Here is a 21,283-nt window from a genome sequence, read left to right as displayed (position 1 = left end):
ATTATGCACAACACACACACACACAGGGTGACACACTTCATTATCTCTGTGAAGGGAGATCGTGATGGGAGTTATCTATTTAAAATAATGATATTTTGTTTGTGAACTTTAACTCGGGAAGTAAGATTCTGAACCTATTAGACCCCAGTTCGATTCATAACAACGAGGGAAGTTCAACCATAACTCGCATAGTGCTCGACTTTTCAAGCTTTTTGTTAAACATGTATATTAATAACTATACAGACGTCTTATTCTGTCGATTGGACGTGTTGAAACAAAATACAGAGTGACAGACACAAAACACAGGTTCGGAAATTGTCGAGGTTTACCGATGTTTTTATGAGGTAATCTTTCATTGGTTGGTCGCTCGACCTGTGAACCAACCACGATCGGTGTTACCAAACTGACTTGTCGCATCCTTGTTCGTGACAAGCGGAGGAGCACAGGTGACAGAGAAACCTGTGGATGTAAACGTCAGAGTGAATGTACCTTTACTCAATACGCCCAACGTTAGTTATTTCGACATAGCATCGGTAAGTCATGGCATATTAGTTTTCGCGACAGACAGCTGGGTTGTGGTGAAGTATTTGAGGGTTGACACGTAAGTCTCCCCGATTCCGTTGGTGATATATCCTGGTCCAGTGTTTTCTTTACTGTGTTTTCACTGTTCACTGAATTCTTCACGTTCCAACGATGTGTCGCGTTCACTTCACAGTGAATTTCTCAAAACGAAAGGTGGGTGATGTTGAGACTGGATGCAGACAGTAACCAATCAGTTTCGAAACAAAGTGTGACGTTTTCAATGAAGAAAAGTTTTGAAACTCGGGCAAAGATGATCTGAATATTAGTACCCGCTGTTTCGGTTTTCCTTAAAAAAGAAAGAGCCAACAGATTTTATTTTATATTTATCGGTTAACGTTTGGGAATTGAGGCAGGAATTGGTTCAGTCTTAAAGCAATGGTATTTATTTATTAGTTTAGCTTTATTATATTTCACTGTCATAAATGATGTAAATTGAACATCTAAAGTCTTAAATAACAGAGTTCTGGAACACTTAGAATACATATAAGAGTTCATGAACACAAAGACACAAATATACAGAAGTGTTTGTCCATGCATATACAATCACAGTGTAGATGACATGGAAAATGTGGGAGAGATCTCTGTCAACATAGTGTCAAAGCTACATTCTTTTAGGACAGTCGGTCAGTCAGTATCAGTCTTGGTTCCACAAGCAGTACAGTTTCATTGTTTACAGTGTTTCAGTTTAACATGGGCATGCACAGCCACACTTTTTATAAGACCGTATACAGGTGCAGACATACATGTAATGATGTATACAGTATACATACAGACAGACATGTATACACATGCAGTTCGAAACGTGAGGTGACTTGGAAACATGAATCTATTTCAGATACATTCACAAAGTTAAAAATTTTGGTTTTATATGATAAATGGAAAATGTTGGGAAGAAGAAAAAAGGGGGACAAGAAGGTCAGCAGAATGAACAGAAGGATGTGCATTTCACAATGTTTTGTACAAAGTGCAATGTGGACATCTTGCAAAGTTTCATATATTATTCATAACTATATTTTTTGTTTGTTTGGAATTTCACCCCTTTAATTTGTTAAATTCTGTTCAGAGTAGAATATGAAATTAGTTAATTACTGTTAAACACAGTAATAGTGTTGATGTGGACATCAGAAGGCTGTATCCACATTTCTTCACATGTATTTTGTTTCGAAGACAAAAAACCCCAACTTATTGGCCTTCTTTTCAGCATTCGACGGGAGAAGAAATGTAGAGTATATTATATATATATACATTACAATGTTATTTAAACCAGTTTACAACTTTTCCCGTCTTTGAAATGAAACTGAATGGGAAGATTACACATTACCCTTAAGGGAAAGAAATGGTGGATATTGCCAACCAGGCAGCTGACTGATTCAACCATTGACACAGGTTTTTGATTACTTTGCAAAAAATATGTTTTATTTTATGAACACTTTTAACATTGAGCTTGATATCTCTATGGACTAATGGAGACTTTGGTTTTGAAAATGACTTTGAGTTTGACAAGTCAAGTTACTGATGTTCAGATACATTAAAAACAACTGATGAATAATGTACTTATGTAGTGAGCTACTATTATGACTCATATGAGTATTACTATTAGTCAATTGTGTTGTTAACTTAATGAGTAATATTGTTCTGAAACTTACATATTTTGTATCTTCTTTTTTTTTCTTTTTTTTTCCTTTTCTTTTTTTTATATAGTAGATTGTTCATATATTTTGATGAACTGGGTTTTTAAGAAAAAAGACAGATGGTTTACATTCAGTTAAAAAAACCAACAACTTCTCTCTGAGCAAGAAAAAACCCTGTCTTCTGCTGTTTCTTTGATTGTGATGAGATGGATTTTAGGAACAGTGTCTTTGTAAAATTATGGTAAGATGTTTTCTTTTCCTCATCCTAAGACTTGTACAATATTCAGCTGTTCAGAGGTAAAATTATGGTAAGATGTTTTCTTTTCCTCATCCTAATACTAGAGAAATGGAAAGGGTTCTGTGTTATAAAATCACTTTTTGAATACTTTGTGTTTGATTATTTTCCTGTTATAAAAACTGAAAAGGCATCTTATTGTACTGATTGTTGTGGGATTTTTCTCTTTATCTGTCCTGAACCGCACTGTATTGCACCCATCCCTCACAAACAGGTCTCAGTCATGAACAGCTTCGTGTTGAAATCTTTCTTTTCTTTATTGAAACAAATAAAAGTAAAATAAATAACGCTATATTAATACATTCATAATTTGTGAGAGGAAAATTCCAGATTGGATAAGGCTGCCTTATTACTGATGTTATTGAAATTAAGATGATGATGATGATGATGATTAATATTATATGTCAGAAAGACTTGACATACATTAATGTATGGTTTCATTCATCATACAAAAAAAATGTTTACATGTATTTTGATACTTTTTTTATCTTTGTTTTTTGTTCAGTGGGTAGTGGTGGGGACATCATTTTATTCTTCAATCATGGCAATGTTTCTGAGACTTCTCTCATACTGTGTGTTCTGGCCTGCAGCGTTTATTAGGTGATGGTGATCGACACATGCACATTGGCACAAAAAAACAATCTCAGTGATTGCTTTTGCACACTGGCAAAAAAACCAATCTCAGAGATTGCTTGTTCAGCCCAGGACTGAGACAGATTTGTTTCAGTCAGGCGATGTAGATGATCAGAGACAAAAGGTTAATGTTGTAAATATTGTTCTGGATTCCCTCCACTCCCAGCATTGTTCAGCCCTGGACTCAGGTGCGTTTGTTGCAGTCAGGGCATAATGTAGGTCATCAGAGACAAAAGGTTTTTGCTGTATTGTTCTGGTTTCACTCCACTCCCTGCATCCTTGTCCAGTCTGTCCCATTGTCTTGGAGAAATTGATTTATTGAACATCTTTTCTCTACTTTGCTGGTAAAAACCCATATTACTGCCTCCCTCAGTGCTAGCTCTGCAAAGAATTCAGCTGATTGTGTGTGTGTGTGTGTGTGTGTGTGTGTGTGTTTTACAATCAAGTGATCACTGGAATACCAAGGCAACAAGAATTCAGCCACGCTGTTGGTCTGATATGAGTTATGTTACTTTTCATAAAGATCTATCAGTCAACTAAACCACCACTGAATTGCATTATTAGACAGAGACACATTACAAGCCAGTTGAACAGTTAAGTGCCAGCCAAGTAGCAGCACACCAGTTAGCCAGCACACTGACTGAAACTCAGTGGAAAAACAAAAACAACAAAAAATAACAGTGAAGTGCCAGAAACCACCAGTGATCTATAGATTTATACATTGCTTAGATTTAGATCATGGCTGTTGTATTACTTGGAACATGTGTGTTTTTTGACGATTTTTTTCCCTGTTTATTTATTATTATTATTTTTAACATTGAAAATTATCTGATATTGTGATAATCATTTATTTATAATTTAGATGTTTAAGAAATGACTTGGAAGTATAGGTAATCAATTGTCTATGTTTTATGTGTTTCAGAGATGAATTGGAAGTATAGCTGACATAAAGTCCCTGACTGATTGACTGAATGGTCATTAGTTGAAGAGGTGGAGAGAACACACACTATTGCATGCTGCAGTAGAGGGACTGACATCATTCAGTGACTGGGGCTCAGTGTGTGTGTGTGTGTGTGGATGTAAACATGGAGCCGGACGAGGTGACGGTTGTGGGTAAGCAGTGCTTTCAATTTTCGTAGATAGTGCAGCTGTAGTGAAGTAGCTGTTTTAATGTTTCAGTGGTTGTTTAAAAAGTGATTGTTGTTGATAAATAGTTGTTTAAGGTTTTAAAGAAGTGTTTTGTTATTGTTGTTAAAAGATAAGTGTCTAGTTTGAATAGTTGTGGTTATCACAGTGACAGTACATGAGTAGTTGGAAAGCTTGTTTTGAGTCACACTGATAATGAAACAGCTGTTATAATGCAGTATAAATGACTAATTGTTAAGTGACAGAGTGATGCAGTCGCGCATAGCACTTTATACTGTACTCAGTGTACTGTGACAGTGTGAATGTGTGTCCTCATCTTATTTGTATTAACTGCTTCATTCATTATTAGAATATTACTGTTTGTATGTCAAGTATTATTAACTCATACGTGTACTTTGTTTCATGTCACATCAAGGCAATTGGACTAATGTCCTGGATGTTCCTGTGTGAATTGTGTGTGTGTGTGTATATATATATATATATATATAGGCCAGTGTTGATCTCTTCCATGAATGAATTTCATTTTGACATTCTTGTCTTTCTCTCCAATAAAAGTCAAGCATATAAATTATGATATATGAACTGAAACTGAAAGAAAACATTGCATCTTTTTTTCACACAGGCTGGACAACCCATGTATGTTTAAAATAAGTCCAGAAGTATGGATGGAGTAAAGAACAATTTTCATCCATTGTTTTGCTATGTTGAAGAATGTGTTCTATGATATATTAGTATTTTAGTTTGCTCTCTGAAATACCATTTAGCATTCTAAATGGATACATGGACTGTACAAAGGATGTTTAGTCTGGGGCCAGAATAAGCAGGACAAAAATGCTGTAGTTCCAAAAAAGCAAACATTTATAGATGAACAGGTGGAAAGGAGTTTGTCAAGTGCACTCACTGAATGGTTGATCTAATAATTTTGATTCGGGATGGAATATTAATCGACATTGACAGCCTTATGCATACGATACAGTGATCATGAACATCTGACCTCATCCTGATCAAATCAATGAGACATTTGTTGATTTGAGCATTCCTGGACTTTGCTTTAGCTGAAACAATATCCATATGCTGTATACATTGTCTTAGAATCTGAAGTTACGGATGTGTACTTTCTCGGTTTCTGTCTACTCTCAAGAGTTGACACTCTGTCACTTTCTGAAAGAATCCTAGAACTGCATTCTTAAAGCTAGAGAAGTAAACATTGCAGTCTACTTTCTTTGAGATTTATGGGAGGAACATTCAAATTGAATCAACCCATCTTCTTACAGATCTTCAGCCTATTTTTCACTTTTTTTCAAGCTCTAAAAATCGACTAATTTTTAATACACACAAAAAAGAATCTTCTGTATCTTTTGCTGTCATATGCAGTGTGTGTTTCTGGGTGTATCACACACATTCACTCGCTCACACTGACACATACATTCTCTCATAAACACCCATTTGTGTGTGTATATTTAAACACACACAAACACACAGTCTTGCACACACATGTATACATACGTCTGTGTATACACACACTTATAGTCTGGCATTGCTGTCTGCTTTAAGCGACCTTTTCCCAAGTTAGTTTGATTTGGATAATGAATTATAATATATATATATATATAGATATATATATAAATATATGGTACATTATATAGATGTATATATATAAATATATGGTACATGTACCATATATATATATATATATATATATATATATATACAGTAATTCTTTTAATTGTTATTATAAAAACATATTTGAATTGTTTTTATGCAGTGAATACAAAGCAGTTACTTATATCATTGATTAGCTTAAGGTTTGCAGTAGTTTACAAGCCAGAGGGAACGCACACATGTTACTTAGAGCAGTTCAGTGTACATGTACTATACATATAATATTCATGTTTTGGGGGTGTTTGTGTCCTTGGGAATTCATTTGCAATTATTAGCATGCATAAAAATGTGAGCCTTTCGAATTAGCATGCATAGAAATGTGAGCCTTGATTTTACCTTTAGAATCTATATACATATATATGTGCATTTGGAAATGCTATCAGAATTTAATTATTTAAAAAAATATATTCAGAGTGACTGACAATGGCATACTTCCATGCTGATGGGAAATGCAGAGGGAGGCAGGCACAAGTGCACTAACAGTAAACACTCACTCTCACTCGCTCTCTCTCTCTCTCTCACACACACACACACACACACACACACACACACACACACATAGACCACCTTCCTCCCCACACAGAGACTCACACACACACACACACACACGCGCGCGCACACACATGCACGCACACACGCACGCACACACACACACACACACACACACACACACACACACACACACACACACACACACACGCACACACACACAGCTACACACACAAACACACAAAAACTCTCTCTCTCTCTCTTTCTCACTCATGCCTCTCACTCAAGACTAAAAAAGCTTCCTTGTAGACTGTGTATGCTATGTCTTTTATCATAGAAAAATCAGTGAAGGAAACCACTCAGGGTTTGTTTGGGTTTTTTTTCTCCTGAAAGCCACAGCTTTTGAACAGGTCAGTCTGATCTCTAATCTGAATGTGACTGTTCTGCAGAATGGAACAAGTCACCACGACCTGTATTGCCTCTGTGTATCGGGGGCCAGGGGGTGTTTATGTGTGTGTGTGTGTGGATATTATAATATGTATAAATGTACGGGGGGATAGTGTTAACTGTTATAAAGAGTGGGTTTGTTTTTTTTTGGTTATTTTTTTAATATTCCACTGTGTATGTTTGTGTGTGTTATACTATTCATGTGTCAGCATGTGTGTGAATACAGTTCGTGACACTGTTTGCATGCTTTTGTGTGTTTGCTCTTGTGTGTGTGTGTGTGTGTGTGTGTGTGTGTACTATGTGTTAAAATGGTATTTAAGTATGATATATATATGTATATATATATATATATATATATATTATACATGTATGCATGTCAGCCTCTGTGTGTTTGCATTATTTTTTAAATTTATTCTTCTTTTTTCTTTTTAATTTATCATTGGCGCATTTTGAGGTATTTCCCCCCCCCTTCCTTAAAACTCAGGTTCGCTGTTTGAATTTTAGATTGGTTTTGAAAATAAGACACATGTAGGTAATACTTAACACTGATGTTTTGTCAGTGGGGCATTGGGTGTGGGAGTGTGTGGGGCAAAATTCTTCAGTAACTAAATCAGCTAGCATATATTTATTCCATTTACTTTTCATTCGTTTACATAATTTCATGTTCTTTGTCAAAGTAGCAGGAAGGTGTCAATATGCTTGGAGATTCATAGGTTTGAACAGCTTTATGCAGCACCTTGTTTAAGGGGGGTGTGAGGGGATATAGATAACTCATAAACTGGTGTGTACAGTGTAGGAAGGGGTGGGGAGAGGCGGAGGGAGAGAGAGAGGGCAGGGGATGTTGCTGTGGGTGAGACCCTTAAATTTATGGGAAACCTTCATGACTGGTGTTTCTGAATCACTAGTATTTGGAAGTGGGTTGTTTGCCTCCAGATTAGTTTCAGGAAAAAACACTTGCATAATTTTTTCTTTTCAGAACACTGAGAACAGGACTACTTTCATGTAACATAAGAAATCATTGTTACTTATGGCTTGTGCTTTAGCTTTGTTTTTGTTTGAGAGAGTAAAACGAGGATATATATATATATATGTATATGTATGTATGTATATATATGGATATATGCAGGGAAAGAGTTCAGAGTGCAGTGCTAGCAGGGAAGTGGGGGGAGGGGGAGGGGGGGAGAGAAAAGAATGCATTGCAACATAAGGTGGTGAATGAAATCTGTGTGTAGTAGTACTGTAGTAGTAGTAGAGTAGACAGGGGTAGCTGCTGGCACATTACAACCAAAACAAATCAGGGCTCTCGGGTGGCTGGACTAATCCGCCTGTGACCTGTATCCAATCAGATGTTTCTAACAGCTCATCACCAGTGAAGCGTGACTGTCTTACAAATGATATCATTAGCAGTCTGGGTAGGGGCAGGAAAACAAGCCATGAACTCGCCTTTCATTGCTTTAGTACCCCCACACTTAACATTTGCTAACAGATCTGTGTGTAATGTCGAGTGTTTGATGTTATCTTCCCGCAAACACGGAGTTCCACAGCAGGGAAAGGGTTTTTTTTTCCTTGGTGGGTGTACCTAAAGTACCCCTGTCAGCTTGTTAAGATAAACGGTGATGTTAAAGGTCTTTATCAAGAGTGGGGGTGGGCAGGGGTGGGGTGGGGGGTTTGATAATGTCGCAAAGAGGGGGTTTAATCAAGTGCTGACGTTTGTGATGTTTTGGTGGCTTTTGAAAAAACGAGAAAAAAAATTGAAATGAAGATAAAGGTTTTGCTCTTTGCTTTATTATTTGTGATGGGACACACAAACACACACACACACACACACAAGTGTGTGATCAGGCATGCCTGTGTGTGAACAGAACAGAGAAAGTGAAAAGTAGTGTGCACACAACACGCATGCATTTACAGGTGCCCATGTGCACAAAACAAAAACATGCATGCATGCAAAGACACACCCCCACAAACATGCACACACACATGCGCTATATATATATATATATATATATATACGCGCACACACGCGCGCTCTCACACACACACGCATATCTATGTCTCCATAGATTTTATTATTAAACATCTGCACACTTTAACATGCACACATGAGTGCAGATTTGCACATTGCATATGCCTTACAAAAATTCAGCATACCTATGCATAGGCAGCTCATTTCTTGTTCACTGACTTCGAAAAATTGCAAAAGAAAGAGCTCCCCTTTACCTCCGCCCCTCCCCCCAAAAAAACAACCAAAAGCCCCTCCCCCCAAAAAAACAACCAAAACCAAAGCAAGCCAAACATACACCCACCTGCCACCACCCCCTTCCCTCCTGCCACTAACTTCAGCATAATGACAGGTCTGTGCCATTCACGGGAAACCACTGAGTGGTTCACAAACTTAAAGAAAAGAAAAGAAAAAAAATCTTGGTTTGAGAAAGAGGATTTGGGAGTGTGAGAAGTAGGCTCTGTTTGTTTTTCTTTCTTTTTTTGTTTTCTTTGTTTTGCTCTGAAAGAGTCATCTCATCGAAGGGGTGTGGCGTTGAAAGGTGGAAGTGGTAATTAGACAGCTCGCGAAAATTATTGATTCTTTTGTTTCAGAGGATACTTCAGTAGAAACCCTGGGGAGGGGGAGGGAAAGAGGGAGGGTGGGGTGAGTGGGTGAGGAAGTGAGGGGATAAGTGATGCTGACACTAATGATGGAGAACAAAGGAGTCTTGACTAATTGTACTTTAGTACTTGGTACTAATAGAAGTCTTACATAAACAAGGTGTAGTGTGTGTGTGAGAGAGAGAGAGAGAGAGAGAGAGATTCAGAAAGTGTGTTTGTGTGCGTGTGTGCATGTGTGTTTGTGTGTTTAAATGCTCAGATATCATTATATGCCTGCATATATAAAAATGTTTGTGTAAACTGTGTGTGTGAGAGAGAGATTTTGGACTTCCTCAAAGTCAAAAGGATCCACAGACACATGAAGCATAAAGGATAGAATCTGTGGTGTGTGTGTGAGTGGGTGTGTGTGTGTGTGTGTGTGTGTGCGTGCGCGTGCGTGCTGATCAGAATCTCTTATTACCACAAGAACTCTGAATTAAGTAAAAGGGTCCGTTTATAAATTATGTAGCTCAACATGTGAACATGGTAATAAAGCACAAGTGTGTGTGTGTAAGAGCTCGCAGCATACATGTATGCATGTGAGAATGTGTATACATGAATGCAGGTATATTATTTTTAAACATGTGTGTACGAGAGTGTATGCATGTGTGTGTGCATTGTGTGTGTGAGCGTGTGCATGCATATAATGTTTGTGTGTGTATGGGTGTATGGATAGACTGTTCTGAAAATAGTTGTGACATGACTCATGATGGCTGTCTGTAGAACAGAACATTAGAAAGATCAATCTGTTTTACTGCTGTTTTAAGGACCGTGCATGTGTTAGGGATGGAGGATGGGGAGGGTCTCAGAGCAGCCTGCAGCAATGTTATCGAAGCTTGTAATGCTCTTTACCTTTTGATGGTTTGTATTCCCATTACAGCATTAGCTTTCGTCTGAGAGGACCTGTTTTGTGTGTGTGTGTGTGTGTGTGTGTGTGTGTGTGTGTGTGTGTGCATTCTCAAAGTTGTGTTGAGCATTGTTGATGTGGGTCACATATATATGTCAGTGTGTGTGTGTGTGTGTGTGTGTGTGTGTGTGTGTTCAGTTGTTGTGTGTATACTGTTTGGCTTTATGGTTTGTGTGTGTGTGCTTAACATTGTCATTTTATGTGTTTGTACACGTGTGTACATGTTTACAATGCACAGTAATGTTTTATAAGTTCATAGATTCACTGCATATAGCACAAGCACGTAGGCACACACACACACACACAGTGACACACACACACACACACACACACACACACACACACACAGAGTTTACTCTGTCAACAATGAACCAGAGCCATCACAACCACCTCAACTGCTGTTCAGTTCCTCTTTCTACAAAGCAGAAGAATCGAAAACAAACTGTTGGCAGTGTTAGGATAACCTAAAAGCAGCCACAAAATAACTTGCTGAGCCTAGTCTTACTTTCAGCTCTTTACACTGAGCAAAGGCTCACCAAATCAGATGCCAATATTCCCAAATTAGATTCGTTTCTTTACATAGTACATGGTGTGATCTCTGGGGAGGGGGGATTGGGGGGGGGGGGGGGGGGGAAGAAAAAAAAATATGCAAAGGAACAGGGAGACCTGTGACCTCAGGCTGTGGCCATGACCTGATAGTGTTGCTGGGAGTGAGGGGCAGAGGGTTGGTGGAGGGGGACTGGCTCTCTCCTCTCCCCTCCTACACCTACAGAAGAAATTGCATTTACCTTTGCTTGAAATAAATACCTGAATATTTTTTGGTGATTTTAAAAACAAAGAAATAATGATCATTATAGGACCATACATTGGAATGATGATGTGCTTGAGTATGGGGGGGGGAAAAGGGTTTATTCAAAATCTGAATGTTCGGTTTTGTTGATTGTCCCACCCTTACGTTTGAATGAAATTTTTACCCCCTCCTCCCCCCACCCCCATCCCCACACACACAAGTGGGATGGAAAGGGAAAATAAATATGATACTTGTTGGTGTTTACATGTATGATGTTTACATGTGTGTTTATGCATATGTGTGTGTGTGTGTGTGTGTGTACATCCATATTTGTGCAGTTACACTATACCTTGTATTTAAAACATCAGTCACATTATGGTCAGCCACCTAACCTTAATCATTGTCCCATTTGAAAACATGAAATATGCTCCGTTAATAAAATGACTTGTTCTGACACATGACATCTGGATGAATTCCTGAACCGAATCTTGTCATCAGTGTATATATATATATATACTTGAAAAAAATGTTATGGCTTGTTCTGTGTATATGATGTCGTAAATCTTGACACATTTGACACTGATGTTGGCATTTTGATGACTCATGTTGTGTTTTTTTTAATTTTTTAAAATTATTTTGTTGTCTGTTTTTACAGTGCACGGAGCGAGAAACCTCCAGGGGAAAAAGCCAGGTAAGTTGCCCGTCCTTGCCCTTCATATTTGATGCTGGTCTCTGTAGTGTGTTCAACACACACAACAGCTGAGTGGTTAAAACGCTGGACTTTCAATTTGATGCTCCTGTGTACAAATCCCAGTCACGGTGCTTGGTGGATTAAGGGTGGAGATTTTTCTTATCTTCCAGGTCAACAGATGTGTAGGCCTGCTAGTGCCTGAACCCTTTGTGCGTACACACCTGCAGATGGTTGAATGCATATTACATTATGCACATTATTAAGTCAGAATTTGGTGGGTTGTGGAAACAAGAACATATCCAGTATGCACGCCTAGTAAAAGGGTCGTGCACGTAAAGGCCCGCTGATACATGAGTCGCAGCCCACGAATACAGAAGTAGTAGGTTGTGTTCACACTGCTCAAGGCTGTCAAACCTGTTCTCATTCCTGCACTCTGTAGATTGCATGAATTCATAAAATGTGTTTGGTATCTGTACTGATTGAGTGTTTGCTCGTGCACTCAGTGTTCAACTTCGAAGCGAGTTGATTGAAAGCACAAAGCTTACCATCCAGTTGGAACAGGAGCATGTTGAGCTTGTGCTGAATTTTGAGTCTTTGTGCATGTTGACCTATTTGTGTCTCTGTCACTGTGTTCTTTGCAGCTTTGTTGTGTTTTTCACTCAGTATTTTACTTTTAGACTTGGAAAATACCTTTCAAAATATCAGATTAATAAGTTTACTTCAGAAGTCCATGGCGACGCTGGCTGAAGATTGTTTGTCATTGTATAAATGAAGATCCAGTTGTTTGAAGACAAAAAACAGTGAAAGTGCTGATATTCAGAAGATATTAAGATAAGAAGACCTATTTTAACATTGAATCGATTGATTAATAACCTGAAAGCAATTTAGATAAAATGAAACAGATCATGATATACTTTATACTTTAACCATATGTTTTTAACATTTATATGATGTCAGTCATTGGAGTCTGTTGAACAGAGAGTTAGAGATCTATCTAGATTCTTAAAATACTGAACGTGCTTTGTCTGTACAGAGGATGGGACATTTGAAAAACAACAAAATATTCTTTGTGTACAGATGTGGATTTTTTTTTTATTACATAGAAAATGTACACAGGATAGAGGTGACATTTTGACATGGAAGTTCAGGTGTTTTGTACCATTTTCTAGGTCGATGTAAATTCTCTGTGATCTTTGGAGTGGGAAGTCGAAAGTTCAGGACGAGTGTTGTCAAGGAACCAACTGGCAACCCGGACTGGAATGAAGAATCTACTGTGTAAGTTTGCATGGGGAGCATGAACGTGCATGTGTGTGTTTTTTTTGTTTTTCATCCTTTGCACAGGAGCATGCATGCAGAAATATGCTTGCATGTAAATACAAACATAGTGCACAAGCATAAAGCATTGAGTAACGCATGCACACACAACTCGCACTCTCACAGTACATGCATGCACATGCATGGAGGACACTTGTAACACATTTTCAAAAGTTCGATATAATGTACACAGTCATTTTGTTCTTGTGTGATTGAACTTTATATTTAAGACAAATCAATTTGATTTTTTTGTATACAAATATATATATATATATGTATAAGATACACATATGCAATTTAAACATATAGATGTTAGAGCGCGCGTGCGCGCGCACACACATACACACACACACACACACACACACACACACACACACACACACACACACACACACACACACACACACACACACACACACACACACACACACACACACACACATTCACTGATCAGTCTCTTTCCATTCCGACCCCACAGGCAGGTGCAGAACCAGGGCGACCAGGTGTTCTTCACGGTGACAGAGAAGGAGGACGTGCTGGGTCAGGTGCAGCTGCCCCTCCCCTCCCTCACCACCACCAAGGGCCAGGTGCGCCAGGCCTCCCTCAAGGCTCACCGCAAGTGCCCCGTGCCCCATGGAGAGCTCATTTTTCAGGTCAGGCGCTTGCACGTTTTAGATCACCCTTTTGAGTGGCCCTAGGGTAGAGATTTTCTTCCATCCCCTTCAGTGTGTGCAAAAATATCAAAAACAAAAGGTGACCAAGGATGGCAATATCATTGTCTGCCTCATTTGTAGGGATTTTCTTATCGCAAAATTGTTAAATTCATGTGAAACTGCATTAATTGTGTAGTGATAAGTGTAGGTTATACTTTCCTTCAGTAGATTGCATGCTAGAATTAAACAGAAAATGCTTACCCTCCGTGACCAAAAGTCCTTTGGCAAATAGTTGTCACTGAGCGTATAGGCTTAGGACTGAAAGGGTTAAAACTGTGCTTGAAGTCAGTCCTTTGACTGGGGTGTGTGGGGGGGGAGTGTCAGGAAAAGTTTGAGACTTTTTTTTTTGTTGTTGTTGTTGTTTTGTGTGTGTTTTTGGGGGGATGGGATGTTGAAGTGGTCATTTGAAAGTTTTGGGGGGTTTTGAGCTGGGTTTGGGAATGTTTGGTGTGAATTTTGACAAACCTGCAGTGTAAATAGGAAAGGGGCTGAGATTTGGGAAGCTTGTACACACCTCTTTTTAAGCCCCCCCCCCCCCCCCCCCCCCCACTCCCCTCCTCCAAAAAAAAAAAGATGTTAGGACTGGGGATAGGAAACGTGTGGCTTTTCACAGTTGAATGTTATTGCTGTGCTTTCGGCTTTTTGCATCAGAAGTTGTTGACATAGTTCGTGCACTTGATCGTAGAATGGTGACACTTCGCAGCAATGTCAGTTAGATTTTTAAAGATGCTGTGCATCTGAAAATTCTTTTGTACTCAAAAGCTTTTCGGTTGTCAGGTTTTCTTAACATTGACCTTCAATCTGACAAGTAGAGCAGTGGCTTGGTGGTAATGCACCCAGCTTGGGAGACGAGTGTCATGGGTTTGTGTCCTGAGTGTGGACCCTGTTCACGCCCATCCTTTGTTGCAGATTGAGGGAGGGGGAAGGGAGAGGGGAAAGGGGTCAGATAGTTAACATTTGGGATGTTTTTTGGTCAGATTGTTTTGGTTTTTTTTTTGTTTCTGATATTGTGAATCATTCTTTTATTTTGCCAAGCTTTCCCTTTGCAATATTAGTGGCTATGCATGAGAGTAGATGGCTGTTATGAGTGTGTGTGTGTGTGTGTGGTGTTTGTTAGGAATTGTGTAAGTGGAGAGTCTACAACACATTATGTGTTGTATAAGACTGATTTATTATTATTAATACTGTTGTTGGAGTTTGATCTGTCCATAAAGTTGGTGCATTGTACTGTTTTATTTCAGGTTTTTATATGGCCCTATATAAATGCAACTTGCTTGTTCAGTGTCCTTTTTTAAGAATGCTTTTTATTCTTTTCTTAAATTTTTTTAGGGTTTTTATCCAAGTTTGGTGCACTGTGCTGTCTGTTTCATTTCAGGTTCTTATATGATCTTCCATAGATGTAACATACTTGTACGGTGTCCTTTTTTAAAACCTTTTTTTTTCCAGGCTTTTATGTATATATATCCAAGCAACGCCCAGCAGAGCTTTTTGAAATGTAAATTTAGTTTTTAATTTTAATTTTATTTCATCCTTTTTAGGCTTTTGTATCCAAGCAACGCCCAGCAGAGCTTTTTTTTTTTTTTTTTTTATAAAATGTAAATTTGTTCTTTTTCTTTTTAGGCTTTCATATCCAAGCAGCGGCCGGCAGAGGTGGTGGCCCCCCAGATCCGCAGCGGCAGCAACACCACCACCTCCGGCGGAGGCCCCGCACAGCTGACGGGGTTTGCCCGCATCCGCCACAGCCTGGCCATCTCTCCAGCCCTCCCTCGCCGCGGCCCCAAGCGGGGTGGGGACAAGGACAAGGACACGGGCAGCGTCGGGGACAAGGAGGAGAAGTCCAAGCGGGGCAGCACCCTGTCCTACTTCAACAAGAAGCTGTCCAAGTCCTTGCACGACATCTTCCATATAGGGCGTGGCGGCGGCAACGAGGATGATGAGGAGAAGTCATCAACATCGAACCGGTCCAAGGGGAAGTTTGGCGGCAGCGTGAACGAGGGGCTAGACCATGCGGGGGGCACGGGGGGTGATGTCCCCGTGGTGACCAACATCATCCCCAACATGGCCACGGTACACGGGGGCACGCGCCTGTGTGTGGAGGGCCGCCACCTGGGGCTGGGCAAGTCGGACATCATGGAGTTCATGCTGTGCGGCAGTGACCTGCTGGACTCCATCGATTTTGAGTCGGACTCGCGCATCTATGTCACCACCAAGCCCAACACCCCGGGGAAGGGGGACCTGTGGATCGAGACGGTGTCTGGCGGGCAGAATGTCATCAAGAGCGTCTTCACCTTCGTGGACCGCTCGGCCGAGAAGAGCGGCAGCATGGAGCGGCAGGCCCCGCCCTCCTCCCCATCCGTCTTGCCTCCCCCGTCCCCTGCCCGGGACGCCCCAACTCCTCCGCAGCCATCGCCCTCGGCCACCACTCGGGCAAAGTCCATGTATGTGGAGGAGGACAGTGGTAGTGTCGGTGACGTTGGTGGTCAGACCGCTGCCCAAAGACATGGTAACTCTGTGCAGCGGTCCTCTTCACAGGTAGGTTGTGGCTGTGTGTGTCTGGAGGTTTGGGGAAACAGGGAGCGTGGGTGCGGTGGAGAAATCTAAAGTGTGAGTGTTTTGGAGAAATAGGAAGCTTGAGTGTTTTTGGGAAATAGGAAGCTTTGGTGTGTTGGGGAAGTAGGATTCGTGAGAGTATTGGGGAAATATGAAGCATGAGTGTGTGTTGGAGAAATAGGAAGTGATGGTATGTTGGGGAAACAGGGAGACTGAGTGTGACATTGCACAGACAGGCATCATCATTTATCAACAGGATGCCTGACAGTAGTGGGATTCATTTCTTTCTCTTTCTCTCTCTCTTTTTTTATTTTTATTTTTTATTTTTTTAGATGTTCACTTTGTTTGACAGTTATAGTTATTATAATGGGTGGACAATAAAGAGAAATAAAAAAAAAAACAAACAAAAAAAACATTTAAAGCTGTTGTCAGTTTCCCTCCATGTGCTGATTTCCTGAAGTCTAAAATCACTATGTTTAAATGGGAAAATAATTATTTGAAATAGATTGTGCATGTACTGACATTGCACTCTCACACTATAATACAAAATTCTGTCAGAACCTTTATGGCATTTTGAGAATGAATGTGCACTCTCACAGTATAATACAAAATTCTGTCAGAGCCTTTATGGCATTTTGAGAATGAATGTCCATAAAAGCACTGTGGTCTGATTATAATTTCAGTATTGATTTACAGCTAAAACCATACCAACGAACAAGCCCAGCTCAAAACTTGTTACTAACGTTCAGTGGCATAGTTTCTCCTACCGTGTTCACAGTCGGACCGGAGCGTTACCTCCCCAGCATTGAAGGGTGGTGCCGCCACACTGCCGCGGGTAAAGAGCACACCAGACATAGAGCCAGAGGAACAGCAGGAGCTGCCTGGGCGCTTCAGGAAAAATCACCAGACGCATGCTCGCCGCGCCAGTGAGTCAGTTGCCATGCAGCGCGGGGTGGAGGCACGTTCCAGTGAGTCACAACAAAGTTTGCATATGTGCATACATGCTCTCTCTCTCTTCTTTCTCTCTCTCTCTCTCTCTTTCTCTCTCTCACACACGCACACACACACACATACACACTTTCCCCTCCTCTACTCTCCTAAACTCATCAGGGCTCTGCACAGAACTGTTCACCTGATTCATCCAGGTCTGTCGGTTGTGTGTCAAAGCTCCGGTCTGTGCAAAAGGTTTTTCTTGTCCTTTCTGAAATGTCCATATACATGCTATACATTCATACTAACCTCCCATTTGGAGTGACAAAGTGGTTGATATGAGTATTCATTCATGTATTTTAAAACTGGATCCTTCTCCTGTACTGCTGTTCCCCCAGTGCAGATTTGTTTTTAAGGTTAAAAGATAAACCAAGACTAATTTTTTAAGCTTCCTCTTCCTTACTGAAAACAGAAACATCAGGGCCTGGTTTTATACTCGAGTGTGACATTTGCAGCAGTATCCAGTGAAATCTTGAGAAGAACAACCACAGAATATGATGCTCTGTGTCAGTCATTGCCACCTAATCTTTTGATCAATGGATTCTGATTGACCTTTTTTTTTTTCAGGTGCGTCAGAAAAAGCTGAGCTGCAAAAGGAAATCGTCAGATTGATGAAAGAGAATGAAGGTAAATTATTCCAGAACTTGGTGCATACTCTTGGGCTGGTTTTTTTTTTTTTACTGCTTCATTTTTTGTTGTTGTTTTTTTGTTCTCGATTACAGTATTTTGTTTAGGTTATAAATCAGTGATAAATTTATGGTTGACTGTATATGTTTAGGCACTTGGACATTTGAACTTTCATAGTGATATTATTGAATTAGTGAAAGAAATGAAAGAAGTAGGTAAAAGAATAGAATAGAATATGTCTATATTACCAAGTGTACCGGGGTCACAAGGAATATAAAATAAATGGTCTGTGAGAGAAATAAGTGGAAGGATTATTGAAAAGTTAATTTTACAGATTTTACAGTTATTTTAACCCTTTCTATACTAAGGTACGCTATAGTGTACCTCATGTGCACAACACTTTGTTACTGTGGTATGCTTTTGCGTACCGCGAGTTTAAAAATTCATAGTTCATAGGTTAACGGTTTTGTGCGAAACTAAATGGCACAGCTCTGTTTACTGTCACCCAAAAGTGCACCTGTTCTGTTATTGTGGCTGAAAAGGCCTTTGTTAAAAATTATAAAACATGCGAGCGTACAGTCGCCCTTCTCGCTTGCTCGCTCGACAAGATGGCATCTCTGTCAACTTCGGCAAGTACTGTTGCTCAAAGTTGAATGCAGACTGACTCTATAGTGGATATCCACCGTGCATACGCATTTGCCCATTCAATTAACTACAATTAGGAAGTGTCTATGGTTAAAAAAGACCACATTTGTAAAATTTCTGTTATATGAGAAAAACTCGCCCCCTTTATGTCAGTTGTGAAAAACAGATTTTTTTCAAAATATGATAAATCAGTCAATAATTAAGTGAGTGCTTTGAAACTTTGCCAAATGTTAGTCCATTCTATTCTTTATATCATCACAAAATTTCACAGCTGTATGTAATTGCTTTCTTTTTTTTTAGATATTTTTCTTGTAACATAAACAAATGGCCAGTACAGAGAGTATAATGAAGGAAGTCATCGGGCAGTATGGAATGAGTTAAACCTTGTTTTGCTTATCCCAACCAGTGTTTAGCTCACTGACAAGAATGTGACCAGTTTTTAGCCACTCTTCTTTACCTAGGTTGGCTCCATCCTGCAGCCCTGTAAAAGAGAACAAATGACTTGTGCCTGATTCGCTGCAGGAAAGCCAGTGAGGGTACATGCACTCTGATGACTGTGTGACTGTGTGTCCTCCAGCCCTGCAGAAGAAGAACGACGACCTGAACGCCTACATCCAGGATCTGGTGGCCAAGGTGATGGAGAACTGCCCAGAGGTTCTGGCCGCCATGCCCACCAAAAAGTAACGGCTGCTGCCCACCCACCACCCACCTAGTCCTGGCCTCTGTGCCTCACTACAAACTACTGTGCTCTTGGCTTTGTCAAAGGTTGTCTGACCATGCTGAGGAATGTACAGCTGGTGTGGATGTCTTATTCTCATCAAAAGTGAGATGCCACTGTTTCATGGATTTTTCCTGACAACTGTTGTGGGTGTCCATTGTGGTCAAAGGCAACACGGACCATTTTGAGATGATGGCGCAGTGCTGTTCCTTGTGTTTGGAGTTTGGATGGTGTTGGCATAGATGAACTGAACGCTGATTTTGTGGGCAGTGTCACGGTTTGATGCAGACAAACTGTAGTGTCATTACTTCTTGGACATGAGGCTTTGACTGTTTGCAACTAACCCCGTATGTCTGGTCTGTTGAATCTGATGGGTGGTTGTTATGTTTGTTTTTTGGAAGGAGGCTGTTGGCACTACTTAATTGCACAATGGTAATTGCCATGTGTTTTGTATACATGTATTTTTATGGATATCTGGTCTGGGTAATTTAGGTAACAAACTGACACAAATCGTAATGCTGTATGATAAAGATCTGCTGACATTTGGCTCTGCAGTAATTGTGTTGTTGCACATTTTAACAATGACAGCTGATAGTTATCCTTGTTGATTTTCAAATGGGACCAATCTCATCAGATTCATCTATGTTGTGATGGCATGAGAAATTGTTTGACAAAGTCATTTTGGTTTTCTATTGTACTTTTGTTCAGTCATTTAGTTGTTCATTTTAAGACCAGCATGCAGGAAACTTTTTCAGATTTTTTATTTTGACCAGAATTAAAATCTGGTAAATAATGATCTTACATGTGGGAAAAAGAAGCAAAAGAAAACAAAAAGCAGCTTGTGATATTTTAGCTTGTTCCAAAAACTTTTTCATTCCAGAAACTTTTTGAAGTGTGAAAGATAGCCAGTCTTTGGATGAAATAATTTTCTAAAACATTGTGTAAAGATGACAGGTTTCCACTTAGAAAGCTGTGAGGTCTGCAGAATGTTTCAAACGAAACAGATTTTATAAGTGGTAAATGTCATTTGAGTGAAGAGTCTTACATCCAGCTGTTAACATCACTGTAGGTGCCTGTTATTTGAATGAGAAGATCAGTGCCAGCAGTAACTGATTAAGTCAAGGCCAAAACTTTCACATGTGAAAAATCTCAGAAGCTGTGACATCAGGTCTGATCAATAAACACTTTTTTAAAAAATCTGAAAAAAACCAACACATGCCCAAAATACTTTGAGTTGTAACCTATTTTTTTCATGCCTTTGATGTTTGAGCAGTAAAATATTTTCACCTGCTTTCTGAGCCCATCTCCTGTCCCCATGTTACAGCTGCAGTGACTCACCACTGCATGATGCTGGGTCAGTGGTCATGGTTCAGGGTCTGTGTTGATCAATGTTATCTTACCACATGAATCAACATAACTTGTGTGCTAAGACTTGATTTCAGGTGAACAATGCTTGTGAAAACACCAGGATCAAGGTGGAAGGGAATTAACAAGAAGGTTTTTTGTTATGTTTTAACCTTGATGTGTAAAACATTCCAAACTGTGGTTTTCTGTTAAGATGGAAGCGTGACATAATTTGCTAATGAGAATGTAGTATGTTGTGGATGTGGTATTCTGTGTGTGTGTGTGTGACTTGGTGTAACACTTGCTGATAGACTTTGTGATAGCTTTCTTCTGACTGGTGCTTGTGGTTGTTTTTCTCTGTGTGTCTGATGAATGAAGCTCGAGAGAGCTTCCTGCAGACTGACACTTGGAACGAGTGATGAGTGGATTGTGGTGATACCACACTCCGTCATGGTAAAGCTGGATG

The 21,283-nt window shown here is 39.8% G+C and overlaps 1 protein-coding gene across 1 annotated transcript; it reads left to right on the top strand.

Moving 5' to 3' along the window:
* Window positions 1-435: 435 nt before the first annotated feature.
* LOC143297068 (uncharacterized) lies at window positions 436-21,175 on the top strand. The gene is made up of 9 exons (XM_076609240.1): window positions 436-533; window positions 4,064-4,254; window positions 11,881-11,916; window positions 13,086-13,191; window positions 13,709-13,883; window positions 15,564-16,475; window positions 17,272-17,461; window positions 18,051-18,110; window positions 19,333-21,175. Exons 2-9 carry the CDS (start codon window positions 4,227-4,229, stop codon window positions 19,437-19,439), a joined length of 1,614 nt encoding a protein of 537 aa, XP_076465355.1. The 5' UTR covers window positions 436-533; window positions 4,064-4,226; the 3' UTR covers window positions 19,440-21,175.
* Window positions 21,176-21,283: the final 108 nt, after the last annotated feature.

This window comes from Babylonia areolata, chromosome 22, assembly GCF_041734735.1.
Source record: "Babylonia areolata isolate BAREFJ2019XMU chromosome 22, ASM4173473v1, whole genome shotgun sequence".
Taxonomy (NCBI): Eukaryota; Metazoa; Mollusca; class Gastropoda; order Neogastropoda; family Buccinidae; genus Babylonia; species Babylonia areolata.
This window is presented reverse-complemented; position numbering and strand designations above follow the sequence as displayed.